General features: G+C 41.6%; 1 protein-coding gene across 24 annotated transcripts in view; it reads right to left on the bottom strand.

Annotated features, from left to right (window-relative positions):
• Window positions 1-25,136, bottom strand: part of MACF1 (microtubule actin crosslinking factor 1) — a 342,706-nt gene that overhangs the window by 151,493 nt on the left and 166,077 nt on the right. For 17 of the 24 annotated variants that reach the window (XM_036835427.1, XM_036835461.1, XM_036835471.1 and 14 more), the window contains exons 6-26: window positions 23,218-23,384; window positions 22,317-22,429; window positions 22,109-22,215; window positions 21,569-21,688; window positions 21,329-21,424; window positions 20,218-20,345; window positions 20,042-20,135; window positions 19,684-19,838; window positions 18,723-18,999; window positions 17,614-17,742; window positions 16,820-16,897; window positions 15,922-16,083; window positions 14,465-14,569; window positions 13,588-13,683; window positions 12,044-12,169; window positions 10,535-10,540; window positions 9,389-9,541; window positions 7,444-7,598; window positions 3,786-3,912; window positions 3,204-3,387; window positions 2,617-2,786 (exon numbers count right to left, since the gene is read on the bottom strand). In XM_036835427.1, the coding sequence (XP_036691322.1) occupies window positions 2,617-2,786; window positions 3,204-3,387; window positions 3,786-3,912; window positions 7,444-7,598; window positions 9,389-9,541; window positions 10,535-10,540; window positions 12,044-12,169; window positions 13,588-13,683; window positions 14,465-14,569; window positions 15,922-16,083; window positions 16,820-16,897; window positions 17,614-17,742; window positions 18,723-18,999; window positions 19,684-19,838; window positions 20,042-20,135; window positions 20,218-20,345; window positions 21,329-21,424; window positions 21,569-21,688; window positions 22,109-22,215; window positions 22,317-22,429; window positions 23,218-23,384 (2,748 nt within the window). The remainder of the gene's footprint in view (window positions 1-2,616; window positions 2,787-3,203; window positions 3,388-3,785; window positions 3,913-7,443; window positions 7,599-9,388; window positions 9,542-10,534; window positions 10,541-12,043; window positions 12,170-13,587; window positions 13,684-14,464; window positions 14,570-15,921; window positions 16,084-16,819; window positions 16,898-17,613; window positions 17,743-18,722; window positions 19,000-19,683; window positions 19,839-20,041; window positions 20,136-20,217; window positions 20,346-21,328; window positions 21,425-21,568; window positions 21,689-22,108; window positions 22,216-22,316; window positions 22,430-23,217; window positions 23,385-25,136) is intronic. The other 7 variants (XM_036835435.1, XM_036835609.1, XM_036835617.1 and 4 more) reach the window with 1 other exon arrangement.

The following is a 25,136-nucleotide window of genomic DNA, read 5'->3' as shown; positions in this document are numbered from 1 at the left end:
AGAAACCATAATTCAAAAAGAGACATTGCACCACATTGTACCACAATGTTTATTGCAGCACTATTTACGATAGCCAGGACATGGAACCCACCTAAATGTCCATCTGACAAATGAATGGATAAAGATGTGGCACATATATACAATGGAATATTACTCAGCCATAAAAAGAAACGAAACTGAGTTATTTGTAGTGAGGTGGATGGACCTAGAGTCTGTCATACAGAGTGGAGTAAGTCAGAAAGAGAAAAACAAATACCATATGCTAACACATATATATGGAATCTAAAAAAAAAAAAAAAAAAAAAAACCTAGCAGCAGGGCAGGATGAACCTGCTAGCAGGGCAGGAATAAAGACGGAGACATAGAGAATGGACTTGAGGACACGGCGGGGGAGGGAGAAGCTGCGGGGAAGTGAGAGTAGTATCGACATATATACACTACCAAATGTAAAATAGTTAGCTAGTGGGAAGAAGCAGCATAGGACAGGGAGATCAGCTCGGTGCTTGCGATGACCTAGAGGGGTGGGATAGGGAGGGAGGGAGGGAGGCTCAAGAGGAAGGGGATATGGGATGTATGAATGCATATGGCTGATTCACTTTGTTGTACAACAGAAACTAACACAGTATTGTGAAGCAATTATACTCCAATAAAGATCTATTAAAAAAATCAAAAAAAAAGAAAAGAATCAACAATAGATACTATAACTGGTTGGTGAAAGTTTGATGTAAAACAGGATATTTACATAGTCTCAAAGTATCTCCTCACAAGATACTTAGTAATCACAATGAGGAAAATAGCAACAAGTGATAAAAGCTATCACCAGTAATGGGACAAATCAACATCACATGCCTCCTGATAGGATGCACCAAGGACATACTATCACTTCTATGGTATTCCTGCCAAAAATGTGTAACCTATATTTAATCTTGAACAAGCCTTAGATAAACACAAATATGGGGACATTCTATAAAATAAATGGGCTGCACTCTGCAAAAATGTTAAGGTCATGATAGATGATGAAAAATCAAGAAATTGTTTCAGGTTAAGAAATCTAAAGAGACGCAGCAACTAAATGCAATGTGGGATACTGCACTGAATCCTACACCAAAATATTCTTTTTTGGGGGGGGAATTATGGGAGTGGGGGTACTACTCAAAAAGGCATTTATTAGGTCAACTGAAGAAATTTCAATTAAGATCTTGGATAACAGTATTATACCAATGTTCACTTCCGATTTTAATCACTGTCCCATGGTTATGTGAGACTATCCTTGTTTTGGGAAATGCACATTGAACTATACAGGGGTAAAGGAGCACCATGTTTGGAAGTTACTCTCAAAAAAAAAAAAAAAAGATTATTATCAATATTATGTATACATATGTAGAAAAAAATGATAAAGCAAATGTAGAAAATTGTCAACATTTATGGAATCTAGGTGAAGGTTATATGAGAATAAAAACTTTTCTCTATATCTGAATCTATTCCAAAATAATTTTTTTTTTAAAAAATGGTCCTTTAGAAGAGCTCAATATTAACCTGTATTTCTTTGACTGTCCTATTTTGCATGACTACAGAATAGTAAAAACACTTTAATATGAGAATTGTAGGTGCATATGACATGCCTCACACAGACATATTAGGTCCTTCTTGACCAAAAAAAATTATACTGGGCTCACATCCTCTTCTTCAGGCTTAGGAATTACTGAGAAATTTCTCAAGTTGAGAAAATTCACTCCTCATTAGGCATTCCTTTCCATTTCCTTTAAGCTCCCAGATCAAATCTAACATTCTTCATAGAGCTCCCTCAACACACCCCAAGTAGAAATGTTCCAGTAACATTCCACATTCCTACAGCAATGTTTGCTTGGCAATCTGGAAGTACACTAGGTACTATCTTATGACATCTCTTGTACTTGAAGCCTCTAACTGTAACTTTAACCTTTTCTTCTTCTTTACACTAGGAGCCAAAAGCAAGGAGCTTTGGCTTACTTTCTTTGCATGCCCATGAGAACTTAATAAAGCAATTAATATTTGCTGCTTTTATGTCAAGAATACAACCCCACATTTTTACAGCATTCTACTTTTCCAGGAAGCTCATGATATGTACTATATCACTTAATTTTCAAAACAACTTGTGTGACTCATATATTACTATCTCCATTTTATAAGAAAGGAAACTAAGGAAGAGAATCTGCTCAGTCACAGAGAAGGTGTGTATCAGAGCCATAGTAGAATCTGAGTCTTTCCTTACTATTTTTGGAGTCATGTGACGGACAGTAACCATGTCACAGAATAATACATATAAGGGAGAGAGCAGAGAGCAGCATCTCTACTAAGTAGTCTTAAAATATGTAGCCCAAAAGCAGCGCTTAGAACAATTTGCCAGTGTCTGCCTTCCCAACTGTGTAGGAAACTAATCAACATTCAGCAATATCCTGGGAGCTGAAACTATGCTTTTCCATGGGTGAAAGGCATTTACAGGCTTCAGGGGAGAATTCTGGAGTAGGATTGCCATGAGTCTGTTGCCTTATTCCTTAGGATCCACACTCTCTTGCCCTCCAGTTCATTCTGAAACTGTTTACTCTGTATCCAGCACCGGTTGCTCTTAGGGCTTACCTCTTGTTCTGCGATCCTTAATGCACTGTCCTGCCGGGCATCTCTGTCAGTCCTAGAGCTGGCAGGGGATTGAATTCGTTTGATTAGCCTCTGTTCACAGTCCTCCAGGCGCAGCCGGATATTCTTCAGCTCTGAAATGTACATCTTGGCCACAGTTTCCTCTTTGTCCTCTGTGAATGCACAAGCACAGAAGACCATTAAGCACGACAACAGAGATCAGCAAACCTGAGAACAACACTGGTTCCAGCAGACCTGATACTCCATGAATGAAAGCAAGGCCTTATGCGGGGAACCTTCTGCCTGTTCCCAAACTCCCTGCATTATATACTAATCTTTAAGGATCCAAACACGTAATTTCCACAGGAAAATGTGATAGGTTGATAAGCAATAATGAATGAAATATGGCCTCTTCTTCCATGATCTCATTTTGAGAATTCATCTCTACAAGTTTTTCTCTATCTCAAGTTTTTTTAGCAACTCAAGTGGTAAAAAGGTGGTGATGATACTTTCTAGTTTATATGAAGGGTCCAGCAGCACCCTTCAGGGCTCTCATTCCACTTTCCTCTCCCTCTTCCCAAGGCACACACCATTCTCCATGGACTTCATCAGGTGCTGGAAGTGGGTTTTACAAGCCTCCACCTCCTCTTCCAAGTGCAGACGGTCAGCCACTGAGAAGAGCGCCGAGTCACGGCTCTCCTGCAGAAAGTCTTCGTAGTGGGCCTGCAGGTTCTTCATAACCTGGTGGTACTCCCCAGGTGCTGAGGAGCGGAGCTGCAGAGAAAAAGCCAGAGGACATCTCAGTGGAATGGGAATGTAATACAAAATAGTACACAAACCATAATCATAAACATGCTGATTTTTCACAAATTGAACCTGTCCATGAAATCAGCATTCAGATCAAGAAACAGGACATTACTAGTATCTCAGAAGCACTCTTTGTGCCCTCTTGGATGTAAACCTTAATGATGGTTAATTCAACAGTATTCCCCTACTCCACACACGTATGCAAAAGTTTCTGGTTCCTAAGAGCCTCAAGCCCCTAACCCCAAAATGGTATCCCTGACTCCATTTTACACCAATTGCGTGAGTAGGAGTCTCACTGTAAGAAGTTTCTTCTGAAAAAAACTTGCCAATAGGTTATGAGCCTGTGGTAAAGCTGTCATAATTACCTTTTCCAGGTTCCAGGTCTTTACAAGGTCAAGGTCCTTCCTCAGATAGTTCCAGGAGATAAGGCTTTTGGTGTTAACATGTAGCTGATGCCAAAGCGCCATCACCTTCTGATAAGACTGCTCCACCCTACAAACAACACAGAACCTGGCTATAGCTTTTCTAAGGCTTCAGCTCCACACTAGAGACCTTCTAAGGAGAAAATGTGATTGCCTTAGCAGAACTGAGCTTATATGCTGAGCAGAGAAAGGCAACAAGTCAAATACTAACAACACAGGAATCTTTAGACCTAAATAAATTGAGATCCTCAAGCAATTTGCTACACTATTATATACACTATGTCAGCACATATTTAGCAATCTCATAAATGTTACCTGAATGTAATATAATTATGAGAAGTTAGAGAGAGGAATACCCAGGGAAAGCAATGATAGAGAAAAATAGAGACAAAGTAACTCCATTTGAAATTGCTGGAAAATGACAACAATGCTTAAAAAGCGATTTGCTGTGTTCTGTATTTTTACAAAACCGCTAAAATGTTTAAAAGTTAATAGCAATTTAAGAAGTTCACCTGGCATATAAAACGAAACTGTAGTGTGAAGGGCTTAAGAAGATCTTTTTCTTAGCATCCCATACCTAATTCAATCTCAACTTACGGATGACTTACAAACTCAGATACACAGACACACTCAACATACACCAAATTACCTTGAATTTCTTCAAGCTAAGAAATGTAAGAATAGGATGGAAATAGAAAAGGATGGAAAACTAGAAGCTAGGATGTCAGACATTAAACCCATTAGTTTAACTTTCCGTTTTCCAAAAATCCCACTAAAATGACTGTAAGGCTGACTTAAAAGTTCAGGAAATCTCAAAGAAGAATAAAAATACAGAGGTATAAAAAACAGAAAGAAAATAAGAGAAAATGAGAGAAACAGTTCAGGAGGTCCAATAGCTGACAAATGGGAGTTCTTGAAAGCAAGAACAGAAAAAAAACATAGAAAAGGAAATAATTAAAGAAATAATCCAAGAAAAATTTCCCCAGATCTGAAAGATATGAGTTTCCAGTTTGTGTTCAGGGTTAGCACGAGAAAGGCTCACCCGGAAAACACAGCATCCCCTTCAAAGATTAAAGACAGAGAGGAGTTTAAAATCTTCATAGAGATAAAGATTTCATTCAAAAGGTTAAAGTATTAAACTGTTCTGTATCATGACTGTGGTAGAGAACACAATTCTATGCATTTGTCAAAATGACAGTATTGCTCACTACAAAGGGAGAATTTTACAGTTACATAAACTTAAAGAATGATAAAAAATGATAATCGTACTGTACTTCTCAACAACAAACCCTGGAAGCTGGAAAACAGTGGGACAGTGCCTTCAAGGTTCAGAGTGAAAAGAATTTCCAGAAGAATTCTGTAACTGACCAATTCATTATGAAGGGAGAAGAAAGACATTGTCAGATATGACAGGATTCAAAAAATTTACTTCTGCACTTTTTTTCAGCAAGCTACTGGAGAGTGTACTCTCCCAAACCAGGGAATAAACCAATAAATAAGACTTAGAACCTAGGAAGTAGAGGGTCCAACACAGAAGAGATGTAAAGGGAATCTTCAGGGTGAAGATGAAGGGAAATGCCAGGGAGGCAGTAATGAAGCAGGCCTACAGAGCAGGTTCAGACTGGAAAAGGAAGACAGAATGGTTCAGAAGAGACGTTTCCAAGAGAAAATAAAACTGAAAATTACCTGGTGTTTGGCCATACTAAGAAGCCTTTTACAGTAAAATAGGAGAGTTTGGGAATAAATTCATAAGATACAAATAGACAACTAAGCAAACGTAAAAACAAAACAATTATCAGCTCTAAGGAAACATAACGTTATACAAAATAATTTGTTCATACATATATTCAATCACCTAACTCGTTCATTCTTTTCTTTAACAACCATTTATTGAGTACCTACTACACGTCAGGTTCTAGGTGATGAGGATACAGAGGTAAACAAAACAGACAAAAACCTCTATTCTTTTAGAACTTCTAAGGGGAGGGGAAAGGCAATAAACAAATTTATAATCTTTTGGACAGTATTAAGTGTTCTGGAGAACAATAAAGTGTTCTGCTGGGGAGAGGAGATAGAAAGTGATAGGCAGTGAGTGGGGTGGTAGTATATGAAGGTGATTAGATGAACTAAAGATGTGAGGGAGTGAATCACGTTAATATATGAAGCAAGCAGAGGCAATGCAAAGGCCCTGAGGCAAGAGTATGCTTGTAGTGCTTGAGAAACTGGAGCTGAGCACAAGCAAGGACAGTGGCAGAGGATGATTTAGAGAGGTAAGACATGCTTCAGTAAGGCTTACAATATGCCCTAGAGTACTACGCGGTTCAGCTGTAAACAACTTAATGTAAAAATAACAAACAAGATACCGATTTTAAACAAAAATCATGACATAACTACATTTGGAAGATGGGTAAAGGAGAAGTGAAGTACAGGTGTGTAGAAAACTAATTGCTAGAAAACTAACTGTTAATTTCCTAGAGCAGGAAGACAATAATTTCTGAAGTTGAAAAAAAATTAAGAAGTAACAGGAAAAAAAATCACATTATTTAGACATTTGATGTTAAAAACCAGAAAAATTTGCTCAAAGAGTTGAAAACAGTTCATTCTGGGAAGCAGAACTCTGGGGTGGGGGAGGTGATTGCTAGTTTTTACTATAAGTTTTGTGGTATAATTCAACTTTTTAAAATCTTTATACATATGTCAATAAAATATAAAGAAGAAAGTTAGCTGTCAGTACAAAAATCAACTATTGAGAGATAACTGTTTATAACCAAGAATTATTTAAAAAAGAATTATCACTGTTCTTTATCCATTCACCTGTCGATGGACATTTAGGTTGGTTCCATGTGGCACATATATACAATGGAATATTACTCAGCCATAAAAAGAAACGAAATTGAGTTATCTGTAGTGAGGTGGATGGACCTAGAGTGTGTCATACAGAGTGGAGTAAGTCAGAAAGAGAAAAACAAATACCACATGCTAACACATATATATGGAATCTTAAAAAAAGAAAAAAAAAAAAGGTACTGATGAACCTAGTTGCAGGGCAGGAATAAAGAGGTAGACATAGAGAATGGACTTGATGACATGGCGTGGGAAGGCGAAGCTGGGGCAAAGTGAGAGTAGCATCGACATATATATACTACCAAATGTAAAATAGTTGGCTGGTGGGAAGCAGCAGCATAGCACAGGGAGATCGGCTTGGTGCTTTGCAATGACCTAGAGGGGTGGGATAGGGAGGGTGGGAGGGAGGCTCAAGAGGGAGGGGATATGGGGACATGTGTATGCATATGGCCGATTTGCTTTGTTGTGCAACAGAAACTAACAAGGTATTGGGAAGCAATTATACTCCAATAAAGATTTAAAAAAAAAAAAAAAGAATTATCACTGAATATATCTCAATTGACCATAGCATTTACTGAAAATCTACTATGTGGCTGGCAGTACAAGACTTGATATCGTAATAGGAGGTCTTTCCCAAAAGAATCTGCAAAACTTGGTCTCTCTGTTCAAAATCACAAACGCAGATTCATAACCTCCATCAGTTCACCCAGCCAAACAGCAGAGGTGGAAGTACAGAGCGGCAGTTGAGCTGAGTTACCTGCTGGCCATCTCCATGGCATCCTTATTGGGTGGGGGGATAAGGAAGCAGACTGATGGCACCATTGCCTCATTCCCTGTGGGGCTGATCACTTTCCACTTGGTCCTCTGTGAATTATCTTCCAACACACACTCATCGTTCTTGCAAATAGTGATCTGAACAGACAAATTTACAAATCATTGCTAATGGATAAACCAACAACCTATTATTACCTGGTGGCTGATCCCAAGGCTATGAAATCCTTAAGGAAAAATCGTTTTGGAGATCTCCAATCGTTTGGAGTTCACCTAGGGAGAGTTTCTGATTTAGACAAAAGGATAATGTGTATAAATAAGCAACCTAGGGAAGGTTGTGAAATGAAATAAATCAAGGAAGCAACTGTTTATTAAATGCCTGTTACATGTCAAGTAACTCAGTATATGAAATTTATAAGGAGACTGTAAGACCTCCAAGAGCAATCTCTCTGAACCTACAACCAACAGGGTAAAACTTAAAGGGACATAATACTCACAACTTTGCATTTCTGATACTTCTTCTTCCTCCCTTCCTGTCACCCCACCCAAATCCCTGAAATGTTTAAGCCTTTGAAATCACCAATTCTTTCTCTTAGGAGACAAGTAACCAAAAATATCATCTCTATTTTGTAGACAGAAATACTGAGACAAAGAAAAGTACAGGAAAAGTTCATTTGTTCCTTTGTATAACAAATATTATTGAGCCTATTATGTGCTTGGAAGTGTGCTATGCCATTAGAGATAAAAATGGTAAAAATTATAAGCCAACAACCATGGTCTATATTCCACATATTCTGATGCAGTATTTGGTTACAACACTGTGTGACAAATGCGATTTACCAGGGAATGCATGGAAGGCATGAGGCCCAGTCTTGGTTAGAGAGGTAAAGAGATTATTCAGGACCTTAAAGCCACATTAAGGAATTTAGACTTTCTACACAGAAATGGGGAATTGTTGTAGGACTTAGGCAGGGGAGTGATGTTAAAAAAAAAAAAAAAAAATCACGCTGGACTTCCCTGGTGGTCCAGTGGTTAAGACTCTGCGCTTCCACTGCAGGGGGCGTGGGTTCGATCCCTGGTCGGGGAACTAAGATCCCACATGCTGCGCGGCGTGGCCAAAACAAAATTAATTAATTAATTTTTTAAAAGACCATGCTGGTGGCAGGATAAAGAATGCACCAGGGCTTCCCTGGTGGCGCAGTGGTTGAGAATCTGCCTGCCAATGCAAGGGACACGGGTTCGAGCCCTGGTCTGGGAAGATCCCACATGCCGCGGAGCAACTAGGCCCGTGAGCCACAATTACTGAGCCTGCGCATCTGGAGCCTGTGCTCCGAAACAAGAGAGGCCGCGATAGTGAGAGGCCCGTGCACCGCGATGAAGAGTGGCCCCCGCTCACCGCAACTAGAGAAAGCCCTCGCACAGAAACGAAGACCCAACACAGCCATAAATAAATAAATAAATAAAAATTAAAAAAAAAATAAATAATAAGAATGCATTGAATGGGGAGGCTGATGCAATGATCCAAGTGAAAGAAACTTAGGGTCTAACTTGTAGTAGCAGCAGGGGCAGAAAGAAGTACACTTGAGGGATACTTATTTACCAGGTATTGATACTACTGACTTGATAGTCCTACTAGCTGTGGGGAATAACAGGCGAGGAGGCATGGATCTCTCCCGGGTGCTACAAAGCACCGTTTCTATCCACACTTAGGCAACTGGGTGGATAATGATGCCAATTACTGAGGCAGGGAGCAGGTCAAGATCATAGAGTTGAGGCTTATTTTTTTCATGATAGAAGAGATTTGAGCATGTTTAAGTTCTAATAGAAGAACTCTATCATTTGACCTTTCCCTGTTATCATAACCCTAACTGAAGGCTTCCCTTCTCCCTTGCTTCCTTCTGGAGCGGGAAGTACCCTTTCCACCTCCTCACCTCAATCTGCCGGTAGTCACAGATGGCCTTGATGGAAATGGTGCTCTTTAGCACATGGTCGGGACTGCGTGGCTTTAGCTGAACAATGGATTTTGATCTCCCAACAAGACTGGCAACGGAACTCTTGGACTGTATAAGCTGCTCCTTTTCATCCTACAAAATGGGAAGAAAACCAAAAAGACATTAATGTTGCTCCTTGGGAGACTCAGTCAACAAAGAAAACTTGAATGCTCCACTCCCTCCGAGAATGTCACTTCTCGGTTAAGTAGGGATCCTTGGTGGAGCCATCTTAGAAACATAGGGATAAAGAAAACAGCAGAGGATGCTTCTGTCTGCTACCAAGTGCTTTTATGCTCAAATTTTGCAGCTTTCTCCCTGTGTCCTTTTCAATGAACCATAAAGCCACATGCAAAAACAAATAATAAATAAATTTAAAAAAAAAGAATTTCTAGCTGCCAAATACAGCTATACAGCTAACAAAGGATTTTGCCAAATAAGGTTCAGAGAACATGGAAGTTAAAAACAATGATAATAACTAGGTTGTGGTTGTTATTATTATTCAGTTTCTTACTGGTAGAAGCCAGTTCTTGCCTCTCTGCTTAGGAGAAGCTAGAGTTGTGCTCTTTTAAATTTTTCTTTTTTTAAATAATGTTATCTCCCAAGCTCTATTACAAATATTTTACTTTCTTAAATTGAATCGAACTTTCTAGAGAAAGATCTTAGCTCTTCAACCAACAACCTATAAACCAATGCTGTTGGTGAAGGTATTGGGACAAATGATTTAAGGTTTACCTTTTAGAGTCTTGCTGTGCTGTATTTATATAAATTTGATTGATTTGAAAGAGGTCTCATGCAAAATTGAAATACTCAAGTCTCTGCAAACCCAATTTTCTTAAAAACTAATGAACTTCTTGTCAACGAAATTGGTAGCAATCTACTACCAATTCCATTAAAGAGTAAAAGATAAGCTTTATCTCTTAACCAGGATGTTTCAAGCCCATTTTGAGGTATAAAAAAGTCCCCAGAAGAGGGCTTTCTTAGGATGGAAGTAGATGTGATGAGAGTAAAGAGTTAATAATGTTAAGAAATGCCATTAAAGAATTAAGAATATTTAAGTAAATAAAAAGAAATGCTTAAATAAACTACCTGTGCCTGTCCCCGGGAGCATGATTGGAAGAAATACAACTTTAACTTATTAGTTAAGAAAGAGGAATGGAATAGGTCAGGGAGACAGCCACACTGTTCCATTCTTGAGAGCTGGTCTACCCATTTCAGGTTCCTTGCAATAAAGAAGTCAATTTCTGTCTAACCCACAGCCAAACGTCTCAAGCTCCAGAGACCAAGTGCTCAGCGTGGTAAAAGGTCTGAAAAGAACCAGAAGCCATGACAGATGCTCCCGAACCTGACGGACAAGCTGAGGACAAGCTGAGGAGCAGACCCAGGTGACTTCATGCCCCGATGACGCCGCCAACCCGATGCCCCTGACCTGGAGAGGAGGGAACAGAGCAGCGACCCTCGAGAAGAGAAGATATGACAACAATTGCAGAGGAGTTACCCTATGACAGGAAGGTACTCTGTGGGAGGGAGGAGATAATAGCCACGGATTATTAGATTCCTCCTTCATACTTGATGTACCTCCAAGAGCGACATTCTAGAGACAACATCGGAAAAGTCAGGTCTTTACCCTTCATTCCAAATTAATTAAATTCACAGGTTATTTGCTCAGGTGAAACACTGAATCTAAACCCACTCATAGCTTTACAATACCTGGAAGTGTTTTTTAAAAAATCAGCTCATGTTCACTAATTCCCAAGTCTCACCCACGAATAAAATGACACTGTTTTGGGTTATTCTGGTTCTCTTATTTATAATTTTCTACTGAAACGTGAGACTACCCGCATTTCTCACACAGGAAAAGTAATCTCCCTATTACATATACATTTCCTTCTTAATCAGAGTTGTAGCTGGAGCCCTGTCTTGCGAACTCTGTGTAATATATGCTCAATAACTATAAGTAGTCTACTGGTGATTTTACTACCACCACCCCTGAAGGAATAGTTCATTGGAGAAAATAAATGTAAAACTGATTTGGATTAAATACTGCTTGCAAAACTATTTTTAAAAAGTTAATACCACTACATAAATAAACTGAACAAATACGGCATTACACCTATATAAGATTTTAATGTTTCAAATACCTCATCATTACCGAAAGAAAATTCCCAAGGAGGAAAAAATTGGCTCAGGTCTAGTTCACTGGTGCTTTGTTTTATTCTCTTTGCACGAGAGAGCGAAAAAGAATTTGGTGCCAGCTAATCCCGTCAACCCTATTTTTCATGCTCCACACCCCCATCTTTGGCTCCAACGACTGAATTAAAATAGGAACCATGCGAAGAAACTCTGATGAGCGCTACGTGGCTCAGGGGCACATGGCTGGGCCCTTACTTCAACAGCACACCCAAGGGACTCATCAGCCACTTCTTTAAGAAAAGAAAAAAGGAAAGGAACAACGCTGATTACACTCTAATTGAATGTGAGACAAACTTTGTCATGGGGACCCCCAGCCCTGGTGCGTTCAAGGATATAAAGAGCGGCAGCTGATAGGGTTTTTACTCTGCTTCTCAGAGGCAATCATCCCACTGACGCAACACCCACCATGGAGTCCTGCAGCAGGTCCTCCAGGCGGGATAAGCTGGTGCTGTGGTCGCAGGAGTACTTCCGTTTGATGGATTCCTGGAGGTTCCTCAGGAATGACTCCAGGTCTCGAGCGTCACTGAAGAACTGTCGGGATAAGAGGGAGCGGTGCCTTGCGCTCAATACGTCACAACACCGAGGTGGTAATGGAGAAAAAACTACCTGACTGTGCCTACTGATTACACAATCCTGGATTACAAATGCCAGGGAAGCAGTAGTGACTGTGCCGCAAAGCCCGCTGAACCCAACAGAGCAGTTAGTCTGCTTCACTCCTCAGAAATCACCGCTCTTTCCCCTTGAGTTTTGGCTAGTGACAGCACTCGACTGTCGGGTTCATTTCATGAAAAGCCTAGAGGTTGAGTGTCTCAATTCACTGATATGATTACAAAATGATCAGGGAGCTTATTTAATTAAGAGCAAATCCAAACAGAGATAAGAGCTTATTTCCTCTTCCCACCCTCACCTGAAAACAAGCAGTATGTTGGTTTTTTTTTTTTTAATTTTTTATTTAATTTATTTATTTTTGGCTGCATTGGGTCTTTGTTGCTGCACGCGGGCTTTCTCTAGTTTCAGTGAGCGGGGGCTACTCTTCGTTGCAGTGCACGGGCTTCTCATTGCGGTGGCTTCTCTTGTTGTGGAGCACGGGCTCTAGGCAGGCGGGCTTCAGTAGTTGTGGCAAGCGGCTCTAGAGCACAGGCTCAGTAGTTGCGGCGCACGGGCTTAGTAGCTCCGTGGCATGTGGGATCTTCCCGGACCAGGGCTCGAACCCGTGTCCCCTGCATTGGCAGGCAGATTCTTAACCACTGCGCCACCAGGGAAGCCCAAGCAGTATGTTCTTGATGTAGCAATAGATTAAAGAAAAAAAAAAAACCAAAAAAACAAAAAACGGTTCTAATATTTTACAGCCCCTCCCATCAGGAAGTGGAGTCCATTTCTCCCCCGCTTGAAGCTGGGCGGAGGAACATCACTTGCTTTAGTCAATGGTACATTAATACACGTGACAGCAGAAAAAAATGCTTGTGCACCAGGGCCTGCCTTCTCTGGCTGCTTGTGGAACACAGCTATTCTGTGAAGGAGCCTAGGATAGCCTACTGGATGCTAGAGACTTGCATGTGCACTTGTACCCGATCACCCCAACCAACTGTCAGACATGTGAGCGACACCATTTGGGGCCAACCAGCCCCCAACCTGCCTGCCCACTGCCTACAGCCACGCGTCACCCAGGCAAGATGAAAAAAAGACTTCAGCTGAGCCTAGCCCAGACTGCCAACTCACAGAATCTCGAGCTAACGGTTGTTGCTCTAAGCAACTAACTTTTGGGGTGGTGGTTTATACAGTAAAGGGTAACTGATACAGATGTGTTTCTAACCTCACCCCTCCCGTGTGCATGCTTGCAGGCACACACCAACACACGCAATCACACTCACAATCTCTTGCCTGAATGAAAAAAAATATCCTCCTCATCCTCTCTGCGTGCACACACACACACACACTAGCCCACGTACCTGAAAGTAAGCACTATTCTCCTTCACATGCTGCTCGACACACAAGCACAGCTGCTTCATCCACTGCAACTGGGACTGGACAGCAGCACTGTAAGCCTGCAACGACCAGGCACACGGACAGAAGGGCATGGGTTTAACAGACCTGCTACACATGTGCGATGTGCTCTTCCAAGTACACCTCTGCTAATGCTAGAGAGGCCAACAGAGGATAAGTGGAGATACTTGACTGGCATCTGCTCAAAGCTTCCCACGAGACAGAGGTTTGTCTTTCATCCTACATGGTTTTGTTAGGAGGGGTTACCCAGAAAAGGCCTCTTCCACACTCACTTGCAACTAAATGACCTGGTCAGCAAAACCCAGGCCTAAGCCAGTCTCTCCTGGCTTCCTCCGCTGCCTCTCTTTTCCGAGCACAGGCACCACACCAAAAGGCACGCAGGGTCTGTCTAGACAGTTATCTGAAAAACTATGGTTCAGAATTCCCTGGTGGTCCAGTGGTTAGGACTCTACGCTTTCACTGCTGAGGGCCCAGGTTCAATCCCTGATCAGGGAACTAAGACCCCACAAGCCTCACGATGGGGGGAAAAAAAAAAAAACACTTAAAAAAAAAAGAAAAGAAAAGAAAAAATACGGTTCAAGTCACTTTCCCCGTGAAGCGAGGAGTCAATATCGTTTCTGTTGTTTCTCGTAGTATCCTCCTTAGACTATTAACAAAACTGTTTGCAGTCTTTTGGGGGCTGGGAAGAAAAGGGAGAAGACCCAGGACACATGATTCACTGACACTTGCTCCAAGTCCCTCAGCAGAGCTAAGTCTCTGCTTTGAATACTTGTATAGTAACAACCTCTGAGCACTTGACCCTCCCACCTTCAAGTCACACACCTCCACAGTCTGCTTGGCTGGGTGGTTCTCAAGGGACAGCAGCTCGGCTGTATCTTGTAGAGACCGAAACACGTCCTGTTTCTCCTCCAGTTCCATTGTCAATTCCTGAAAATTGAATTCAATTGTTTTCAATAAGTGCTGTTAAGGGAGGAGTAGCAATAAAGAAAAAACCGTGTTCCCTGCCCTACTTTAAAGGAGCCCGCAACCCAGGGTTAGTGCCAAAATGAGAGGCATAAACAGTACATGCCAGAGGATTTCAGAGAAGAGCAAAAGTGCTGGAATTACTGGAGAATGATTCACAAAGGATATGGGATCTGAGCCAGACCTGAGTAAGTGGGGTCACACAGGATGAGACTGAAGGCAAGAAAGGAGGGAACGTGGCTGGATGGTTCACGTCAGCACCCACCGAACACGGTACCTGATCCGCATCCCTGACTGGCTGGCTCTGCTCAGACTGTACCCTCAGCTGCAGTGCCCTCCTCCGGCTCTACATTCTGTTAACACTTTAGGACCTGCTTTAGATGCCAGCTCTTCTGTGCAGCTGGGCACTGATCCTCACTATCAGATTTGACCCCTTCTCCTCGATGCTCACTTTCTTTATGTCTCTACCGTAGCCTAATTTCTGTTCTCATACAAACTGTTTATTGTATTACAGTATCTATTGTTTCTTCTTTACTTCAGAAGAATCACATACCATTCTCTAATGAAGTTAAGTGCTATTAAAAATCTTCCTATTTTCATGGGGTTCATAATATCCTGAAAAACTCTCTGAAATGTGGGCAAACTGAAAATAACAAAAAAAAAATCCTACTTTATATCTTTCACTGAAAAGCATAAAAAGCATTGTTGCATCGGCCAATGCTGAATTTTCCTTCCCATTTTACAAACCAAGAGATGGAGACCAAAGAATTGTTGAATGAATTAAAGAGAATTCAGAATTTGTAAGAAGCCAAGAATATACCTCAGTTAAACAATATTAAGCCCTATACTAAGTGCTTTGCTATATTAACTTACTAAATCTTACTTAACCTTTTACACAATGCTTTGAAGTGCTACTATTTTCCCATTTTACAGAGGTCTAGGGAGAGTAAATGACTTGCCAAGGTCACAGAGCTAATAAGTGGAGGAATAAGAATCTGATGTTAGGTCTATCTCATTCCAAAGCCTATAACCTTGACCACAAAGTTATATTGCTTCTGAAATGATTCAATTTGCAGACTGCTGCTCTCTTCACCCAAGACACTGCCTTTCTTAATGCATTCTAAATAAATTCATTCTAGGGCTCGATTTCCCCTCTCTCCATATACACTTTCTCACAGGAACAGATGCATTAAGCGGGGTCCCTATTTCTCTCTAACAAAATGCAAATCCAGAAACCCAAGCTCTCAGCAGACTAGCCCCTCTGGCTCCTTCTGCTGCTATTACAAAATATGACAGGTCTGTTGTGCTAGACTCACAGAGAAGTAATTTTTCTTGGCTGAGATACTGGGATTGTTGTCACTCCAATCATATGCTAGTTCCTCCTCCTCCTTCTCATTCAACCAGATCAACTCAGCTGTAGCTCTGGAGACAAATTTATGCAGACTCTGAAGGTGCCTCATCCGGAAGCTAGAAGTTTCCTAGACAAAGGCAGGATTACAAGGTTAGACTGCTAGGCTTTCATCTGTAGGATATATCATATTTGACATCAAAGCAAAGAATAGCTGAGAAAATGAACTTAGCCTTGCTTTTTCAATCTCTGGGTGCTTCTCCACAGACTTAAATTTAGTACAAGTTTGGTATAGGACTCCCAGAGAGCCCGTGTCAATCCCAGCTAGAAGTGAGAACACGCCAGGTCTGTGTGGGGCTCCCTGGATAAACAATGATCCTGGAACTGTCCTACTCTGGACATCTTGAAAGACAGGAATGAAGAACAACAGACAAAAGAGAAGTCCCCTCCCTGTCAATCTTAAACTTTTGGTTTTTGGGAATTCCCTGGTGTTCCAGTGGTTAGGACTCCACGCTCTCACTCCCGAGGGCCCTGGTTCAATCCCTGGTCGGGTAACTAAGATCCTGCAAGCCAGGTGGGGGTGGCAGCGGGGGGAGACTTAGTTTTGATGCCTCAGAGCACATATACCCACTGCTTTGGTGAAGTATGATAACTAGGATAAGCTCTACTTACTTAAAACTTCCTGGGGCAGTGGTTTTTGATCCATTAAGAAAATTGAGAAAATGTTATGATACATATGAACAACTGCACAGTAAACAATATAAACTAATAAACAGAAAACCAAAACAGGCTCAAACCAAGAGCCTTCTGAATTAGGGAACCACATTCTCCAGGAACAGAACAAAAGAGAGTTAGTCAAAACTCACCTTCAATTTACAATACTGTGTCTCCAGCTTTCCAAGAGTTTCAACATAACTGGTATGAAAATTTTGGGACATTTTTCCCTGATAAGAAAGGAATGAAATAAAAATATATTAGAGAAAGAGTAAGTAAACTATGTCTACAGCATGATTTCAACTATGTAAATATTACGTTTGCACATAGACAGAGATTGGCTACTCTGAGAAAACAGAAGCTTGCACAGCAAATCTCCAGGTGAGATTTGATAGCTCAGAGCAGCACTGAGTGAGGAACAGTCCAGCAGAGTGAGCACACCTGCGTGACCTCATGGTCTTGTGCTTCCAGCAATTCTGGGAGGTTTCTAAGCAAAACCTATACCTGGTGATTCCTCCAACTATTCAGCTGCTTTTTGGAAGAGGGGAGCTGAAATTTAAAATGGGAAGATAGAAAGAGTGAGAGAGAGGAGAGACCAAGTGAAGAGTTTTTCTTACCAGTTCTCTATTGCAGGTAGATGGCGAAGTGGAAAGAGCATGAACTTTTGGAGCAGAGGGCTTGAGTTTGGAAACTGCATTCACTACTTAACTAATTTTGACCTTAGCTTTCAGTATCACTATTCTTTTTACTAAAAAGGGGTTAAATAAAAAACACCTTTCTCACAGGGTTATTTCAAAGAGCAAGAGAAGCTTCATGTGCTGAGGGGACCTGTGGGCAAGTGCTGCAAGTGGGTACCCTTCTTCTCCACAGGAACAGCTGCGCTGGGCACTGTCCCATTGCGCACAGCCACCCCAGCCTCCCACAGTGGATTCTGAATGCCACACACCTCATACAGCCTGGCCTCTTTGACACTTGAGCCCAGTTCTTCCACACTGGCGTGGATGTGCTGCTGTGCTTCCAGCTGCAACTCCACACTAGGCAGGTCATTGCCCCACTCCGCTCGCTCCAGTTTCATCTGAAAAAAAGAAAAATTACGAATATAATTTACTGCTAAGTTGGCAGAAAAAGAAAACTGTCACAATCGGTTTGGACAAGGGGGCTGGGGAGAGGGGATTGAGAAAAAGGACATCTAAACTATCTCCATCTTGGTCTCTTACAGGAAAGTATGCCATAACCACCCCCAAGGAGCTGGAGAATAAACCCCAACACCTATAGCAGCAGAAGCAGCCTTTTGCTGCTGCATTATGGGAATACGTCCCTGCATTTGCCAACCAGAAAGGCGTTCCCACAGGCTGAAATGCTTAACTTTATAGTTTAGGCATTTCCCTTTATGGGGTCTCTTCATTTCACAATCAGAATGGAGATAAGAAATAAATATCTGTAAATACTAAGCTTCATTCATGCCACCAACTATTGGCCAACGGAAGATAATTGTAAAACAGCTTGCCTTTGAATATTTTTATTTATTGGTACATGGAAAATCCATCCTCAGACGATGGGAAGAATTTAACACAAAACAAAAGGGTTAGAGGATAAGAGGACAATCTCGAACTTGAACCATTATCCTAGAATACATGTAAATAATGTCCCTGAGAACTGTGAAACACAGCAGTCTTGCTTACTCTTAAGAGCTGAGACAAAAACAACAGTAGAGAAGCAGCTCCTCTGACAATGAGAGCATTTCAGAAAAGATAACAGATTTACAGACTCTGCAACTTCTTCCACCAGCTCCCACTTAGAGCACAGTTGGCTGAAGGGAAGAGATTCCTGAAGGGCTTCAAATTAGAAAAGCCTATGCATTTAGTATGGGATTTTGAGGATCTGAACTGAACCTATCCTTTCAAAATTTAATAGAGAAGGAGGCTTGGGACCCAGGTAGCAGCAATAATTGAGGGGATCTATACAAGGCGCATAGAGCAACCTAACCCTCTGAGACAAGCTGCTGGATCCAGTAAACCTCAGTGCACTGCATAAGCATTTGGAATATACACCCACCTGCATTTCTTCCACCCAAGACAGTAGTTCATACACAAATCGGAGGTTGCCTTCATCTTCAGAGGAGGAGATAGACACAAGTTCAGCCCGAGTCATGGGCTTTCGGAACCAGGAGGTAGAAGAAGAATGGGTTCCTTTGGTCAAGGGTTCTGCCTTCAGGTGAGTAGTGGTTAAAGTAGAGGGTGGAACCAATTCAAGTGAAGTGAAATGGCCCTTCCGATACAAGTTTGTGCACTCTAGACGCAAGGTAACCAGCTCGTCCTGCAAACGCATGACCCTGAAGTGGAAGACGAGAAAGAAAAGATTAAATCTGTAACGTGCTTTTTAAGATAAAATCCTCCCTATCCATTTGACAAGGATGAGGTAAAAATAAAAATGAGATCATATTAGGAAAAGTGTTTTGAGAAAGAAAACGTGTTCTGTGAATGCAAGGTGATATTATTAACATCTTCACCGTTCAGAGCTGTCACTGAGGCAAATGCCAAGTCACAGCATTAACTCGAGGCAAGTAAATCAATACCAGTTCCTATAACTCTTGGATGATATAACAGAATAAACCATGGATTAGGGGTCAAAAGATGCGGCTCTTAGTCTCGGCTCTGTACAAAGATCCTCATCCCCTCTGTGGGTGTTGGTTTCCTCCTCCATGAAATGCTACATCGAATCACCCCAGCAGTTCTAAAGCAGACGTGGTCCCACACGGCTGCAGTCACCCTGAAGCATGTGGGGGCGTTATAAGATGCCACACAAAGATTAGGGAACCCTACAGGTACTTAGTGGGCAGGGCCAACAGTAAAGGGAAACTGTCGTCTACCATGAGAATTTTCCTGCCCCAAATACCTATAACATCCCCACTGAGACGTTGACTTCTAGCATCCAGGTTACAAGATTCAGTGCCCGACTCTTGATCCTTGAGCCTGAGCAGTAAGCAAGCCCTCCGTTTGAGTCCCATGTTCCTCACCTAAAAGCCAACTCTTCTAGCTGGTAGTAATTCTCATCCCTTAGGATCTGCAGATCCACCTGCAGCTGTCTGATGAGACCTTCACACTCCTGAATGTACATGATGACATCTGACTCACACTGCGCTGGTTGCCCTGATTCCAGGTGAGCAGCGTCCTGAGAGAGAAAGGGAGAAGAAGAGTGGGAAAACTCCCATTACTCCCACCCACTAGGACCAAGGGAGCCACGCGGTTCAATTCTACTGTAATTCCAAGAGAAAGGAAGCTGGATCCCTTAACTGTTGACTTCAACCATTAGAGCACAAGGTTAGAAGTGGAAAACATGTGACATAAGAAGTGAGATAGAACAGTCAGACTTACAGCCTGCAGTGTATTCTTAGCTAATGTCAGTTTTTCTTCACAGTTCAAAGCACCATTCTGGATTTTGTTTGCAATCTGTAGCAGCAATTCCAGCCTAAAATGAGATCAAGACCATAGTCAAGTGCAGGGCTCAAAGCAGCCCAGTAAGTAATGTCACCTTCAGGCTCTGAACCCACCTCTCTACAGCTGGTCGAAGTGACTTCTCTCGCTCCAGCATCTCAATGATGAGTTTTCCCCACTCTTCTTCCACATCATTAGGGTGATAACCTTGAGGCAGTTTAATTCGGCCAAATTCAATCCATACCTAAAAAACCCAGAGATAACCCTTTTAGTCCCAAAACAGCCATGCCCTCAGGTCCCAGTTTTAATTAATTCTTTGCTTCTTTACCCAGCCATTCAGCAGTTTTCCCCATTGTCTAATAAGAGAAAACAACCAAATATTTTAGCAGTACCTCACCTCTAGGTGAAAGAAAAAAAATCACCTCTAGGGGGCTTCCCTGGTGGCGCAGCGGTTAAGAATCCGCCTGCCGATGCAGGGGACACGGGTTCGAGCCCTGGTCCGGGAAGATCCCACATGCAGCGGAGCAGCTAAGCCCGTGCGCCGCAACTACTGAGCCTGCGCTCTAGAGCCCGCAAGCCACGACTACTGAGGTCTGTGCGCCCAGGGCCCATGTTTCACAACAACAGAAGCCACCGCAATGAGAAGCCTGTGCACCACGACAAAGAGTAGCCACCCACTTACCACAACTAGAGAAAGCCCGTGCACAGCAATGAAGACCCAACACAGCCAAAAATAAATAAATAAATTTATTAAAAAAAAAAAATACAGGGACCACTTGCTTGAAACCTTTCCATTCCTTCTATACTTTCCATAAATCCTCCTGTCCTCTCCATACCCCTCCCTTCCACTGTGGAAAGGTTAAATGCCCATCTCTACAGCTTCAAATTCTCTAGGAATCAAAATGTGAAGGAAAGTCTCTTTTCTTTCTATCCTAGGGAAAGAATTAGCTTCCCTCTGAGAAACAGGAAAACATGTATAAAACTCAAGATTTCTGAATAACTGTATGCCATTTTTCAACAGGCCCTTTAAAAAACAGAGATGGCTGATACTTCCCCTTGACCGTCAATCTTCAAGAGCAGCCTGAGAGTGATGCTCGATTTGTCACCCTGAGAATACTGCTATTACAATGAAGGTTCGGAAGAAGATGCAGGGAATCTGCCTAACAAAGAAGCAACAAAGAGCACACCAGCAAACCCTAAGTCTCAGCAAAGGATAAGTTTCCTTACCTCCAATAATTTATATAATTCCTCAATTCTTCCTTTTTCTCTCTCCTTGGCCAGAATTTCTGTCTCTTTGAAGTGTATATATTGATTATAAAGTGCCTACAAAATTAATATTTGGTGAATGAACGCAAGCAACCCGGTCTAATTTTTCATACCACCTCACCCAGGAGCCAGCAGCAACAAGCTCTGAGACTTACTCCCCAGAGTGAATTTACAAAAAACAATTTAAGTCCATGACTTTACCTTTAGTTCAACAGGGTTCTGGGGAAAAGATTTATCTGACATCAGTATTGTATGCTGTTTGATCCAGGGAATGAGGGAGTCCACTCGGCTTTGGTATTCTTGCCACCTGGCGTCTACTTCCTATTGCCAAAAGGTAGATATCACACACCTTCTGGTTAGCAGTATGCAAGACAAGCACAGGAGAAAGCAGCTCAGGCCATCCCAAACCACATAAAATCCTTTCCTCTAATTGCCTACACAGACACAGCCATTCAGTTTAATGCTCAGAGTCCCAGTTTCAAAGCTCCTCAAGGACTCTCAAGATGGGATTTAATTTCCTGACACCTAGAATAGCCTATGCTGGACGCTGCAAAATTAGTGATATCTAGACTCATTCCCACAGACCAAGGACAATAACCATGTATAAAGATGATGTGGATTCAGTTTGCTCTGTTTAAAAGTGCTCTGTATACACTGAGTGCTTAAGAAACCTACTCTAATCAATACATTCCACCCAAACAAATCACAGCCAGAAGGCATTTTAGGGAAGTGTTCTTTTACCGTAGCACTGATCCCTTCTCCACCCTCAGGGACTTTAGGGAAGGCATCATATATAGAAGACACATAAGTGATTACAGACTTTTCATCTGGAGATGGCACATCCACATCTGAGAGACAAAAGGCAAGAAATTTCTTAGAACAAAGGAACCCGCTGGGGGAAGGAATAATGAATATATGTCAAACATCATCAACTTCAGTCAGCTCTCACCTTCTGCATCCAGTAACCGGGTGACGCCCAGTCTTTCTGCTACTTCGAAAGCCTGTTCCAGATTCTCTCGGTTACTCTGGATCTGTACCCTCTCCATATCTACCAGATCAGGTCTGTAAAAGTCCACCAAAGTATATGAAAGGCCCCCAGCTACATAGCACATGGGAGTTCACACAAAGAAACCCTCTTAAAAGTACTCAGAGCTGAAAAACACTGGATGAGTTAGAGAGAAAGCAAGAGGCTTAGAGGAGCGCTAGTCCCATTTTTACTCACACTCCAGGAGCCCAGTGCTCCATAATTCTAAACTTACGTAATAGTAGGTTTGTTGGATTTCAAGGGAAAGGTATCAACTTTCCCTGTGAGTGTTCATGACCACTAAGAGTACAATAAATTTTGATTTTCGTCATTCAAAATTCCTATCTTCCTCACCCACTCCAAGCAAGTCCCCACTACAGGCCCTTTGCACCTGTTATTTCCTCCGAGTGAAACACGCTGAGCCTAGAGACCTGCATGGCCCACTACTCCTCATCTGTGACTCTGCTCCAACATCTTCATCAGAGAGACCACCTCTGACCACCCTGTCCAAAATGCCACAACCCCCATCATTCTCTTTCCCTCCACTGCACTCACCACTGTAAGACAGCATACACTTATTTGTTTATTGCCTATCTTCCCCACTGAAAAGTAAGCTCCATGAGGGCAAGAATTTAGCTGTTTTCTTCACTGCTATATGAGCCCAGTGCCTGGAATAGTAGGAGTTCAATACATATTCCTTGTTAAAATAAATAAAATGAATCAGAGCCTGGATTGTTGGTTGAGGGGAAATGTGGCATTATAGCTGATTACAAACAAGAGATGAGAGGAAGCCTCTCCAGGCCCACTGAAACTCCACTGTATTTACCTGTATCGGTGAATAAGTGCATTGAACATCTTCCCATCACTCCAGCAGGAGGAAAAGTTGGTGCATTTGATTCCTGTGTAACCAGCTGTCACTTTCTGGGTCCACAGGAGCAGCTTCTCCTTAGCTGACATGTCCCCTGATTCTCCACTAATGTAGATGTCAGAGATCTGCCAAAAGATAGGACGTGAAGTAATTTAGTATAAACATGATGAAGCCTTTTAACCTTCTCTTCATACATTATGGCTCTTAGAAGAAGAGGGAGATCCAAGGTTGGCAGCACTTCAAGATGACAACTCCAACATATATTCACCCTATTTGGTAGCCAAAGAAATGCAAATTAAAATTTTGAGAGGTCATTTTTTTACCCGTCGAATTAGAATAGATTTTTCTTTTTTTAATGATACTACTCAGTATTGGAAAGAATATCTGAAATTGGGTATTCTCATACATTGCCACTGGTGAGAGTATAAAGGGCATAATTTCTCTGGAGGACGGTTTTTAATAAGTCTTAAAATACACATACACTTGATAGGAAGTCAACAGAGAAATGTGCAAAATATTTTATACAAGAATGTTTATCAACACCAAAAAGCAAAGGCAACAAAGGCAAAACAAACAACTGGGACTACAGCAAACTAAAAGGCTTGTGCTCAGCAAAGGAAACCATCAACAAAATGAAAAGGCAACCTACGGAATGGGAGAAAATATTTACAAATCATATATCTGATAAAGGGTTAATATCCAAAATATATAAAGAATTCATTAAACTCAAAGCAAAGAAACAAACAATCCGATTTAAAATTGGGCAGAAGATCTGAATAGACATTTCTCTAAAGAAGACATACAAAGGGCTATCAGGTGCATGAAAAGGTATTCAACATCACTAATCATTAGGGAAACACAAATCGAAACCATAATGAGTTATGACCTCACACCTATTAGAATGGTTGTCATCAGAAAGACAACATAACAAGTATTGGTAAAAATGTGAAGCAAAGGGAACACTCGTGCACTCTTGGTGGGACTATAAATTGGTACAATCACTCTGGAAAACAGTATGAAGATTCCTCAAAAAATTAGAAACAGAACTATCATATGATCTAGAAACCTTACTTCTGGGTACATCCAAAGGAAATGAAAACAAGATATCAAAAAGATATCTGCACTCTCAGTGTTCACTGCAGCATTATTCACAATAGCCAGGATATGGAAACAACCTAAGTGTCCATCAAAAGTTGTGGTATATACAATGGAATATTATTCAGCCATGAAAAACGAAACCCCGTCATTTGTGACAGCATGGATGAAACTTGAGGGCATTATGTTAAGTGAAATAAGCCAGACAAGGACCAGGTTTCCTGAGGTGCTGACACTACATCTTAACTATCAGAATGACCTAAAATCATAGCAGCTGCTATGAAGGAGAGCTCCTCAACACAGGATATGTCCCAGCAGAAGTTGGGAGGCAGCTCTGAGACTCAGTGATCAAGGTCCTTCTGTATTGCACCTAGTGTTGTGCTGGTCATATGGTGGACACTTAACATGTTTTAATTAATAATCACTTGGTTAATAAACAAAATAATAAAAATAAACAAATAAATGTATTTGGGGGTAAGACCCACCTAGAATCCTGAGACACATTACTTTATTGACAGCAAACTTACCTAGCAAATAATGTATATAATGTATATAAGCAAACAAGCCAAGGACCCAATGATGGATTATGGTGCCCACGCCATCATCCTGTGAGTCCAGTGTAAACAGCCCCTCACTAGTACCAATTCTCTGCCAGTTCTCCTCAATGACATTTCTAGCTATTTATTTCAGTGGCTAAATGCCACCCACACTGACATATCCCAGTTCTTCCACTGTAGTGCTTCACATACATATTAAGGCAAAACATTGCTGGGAACAGGAGA

This window comes from Balaenoptera musculus, chromosome 1, assembly GCF_009873245.2.
Source record: "Balaenoptera musculus isolate JJ_BM4_2016_0621 chromosome 1, mBalMus1.pri.v3, whole genome shotgun sequence".
Taxonomy (NCBI): domain Eukaryota; kingdom Metazoa; phylum Chordata; class Mammalia; order Artiodactyla; family Balaenopteridae; genus Balaenoptera; species Balaenoptera musculus.
This window is presented reverse-complemented; position numbering and strand designations above follow the sequence as displayed.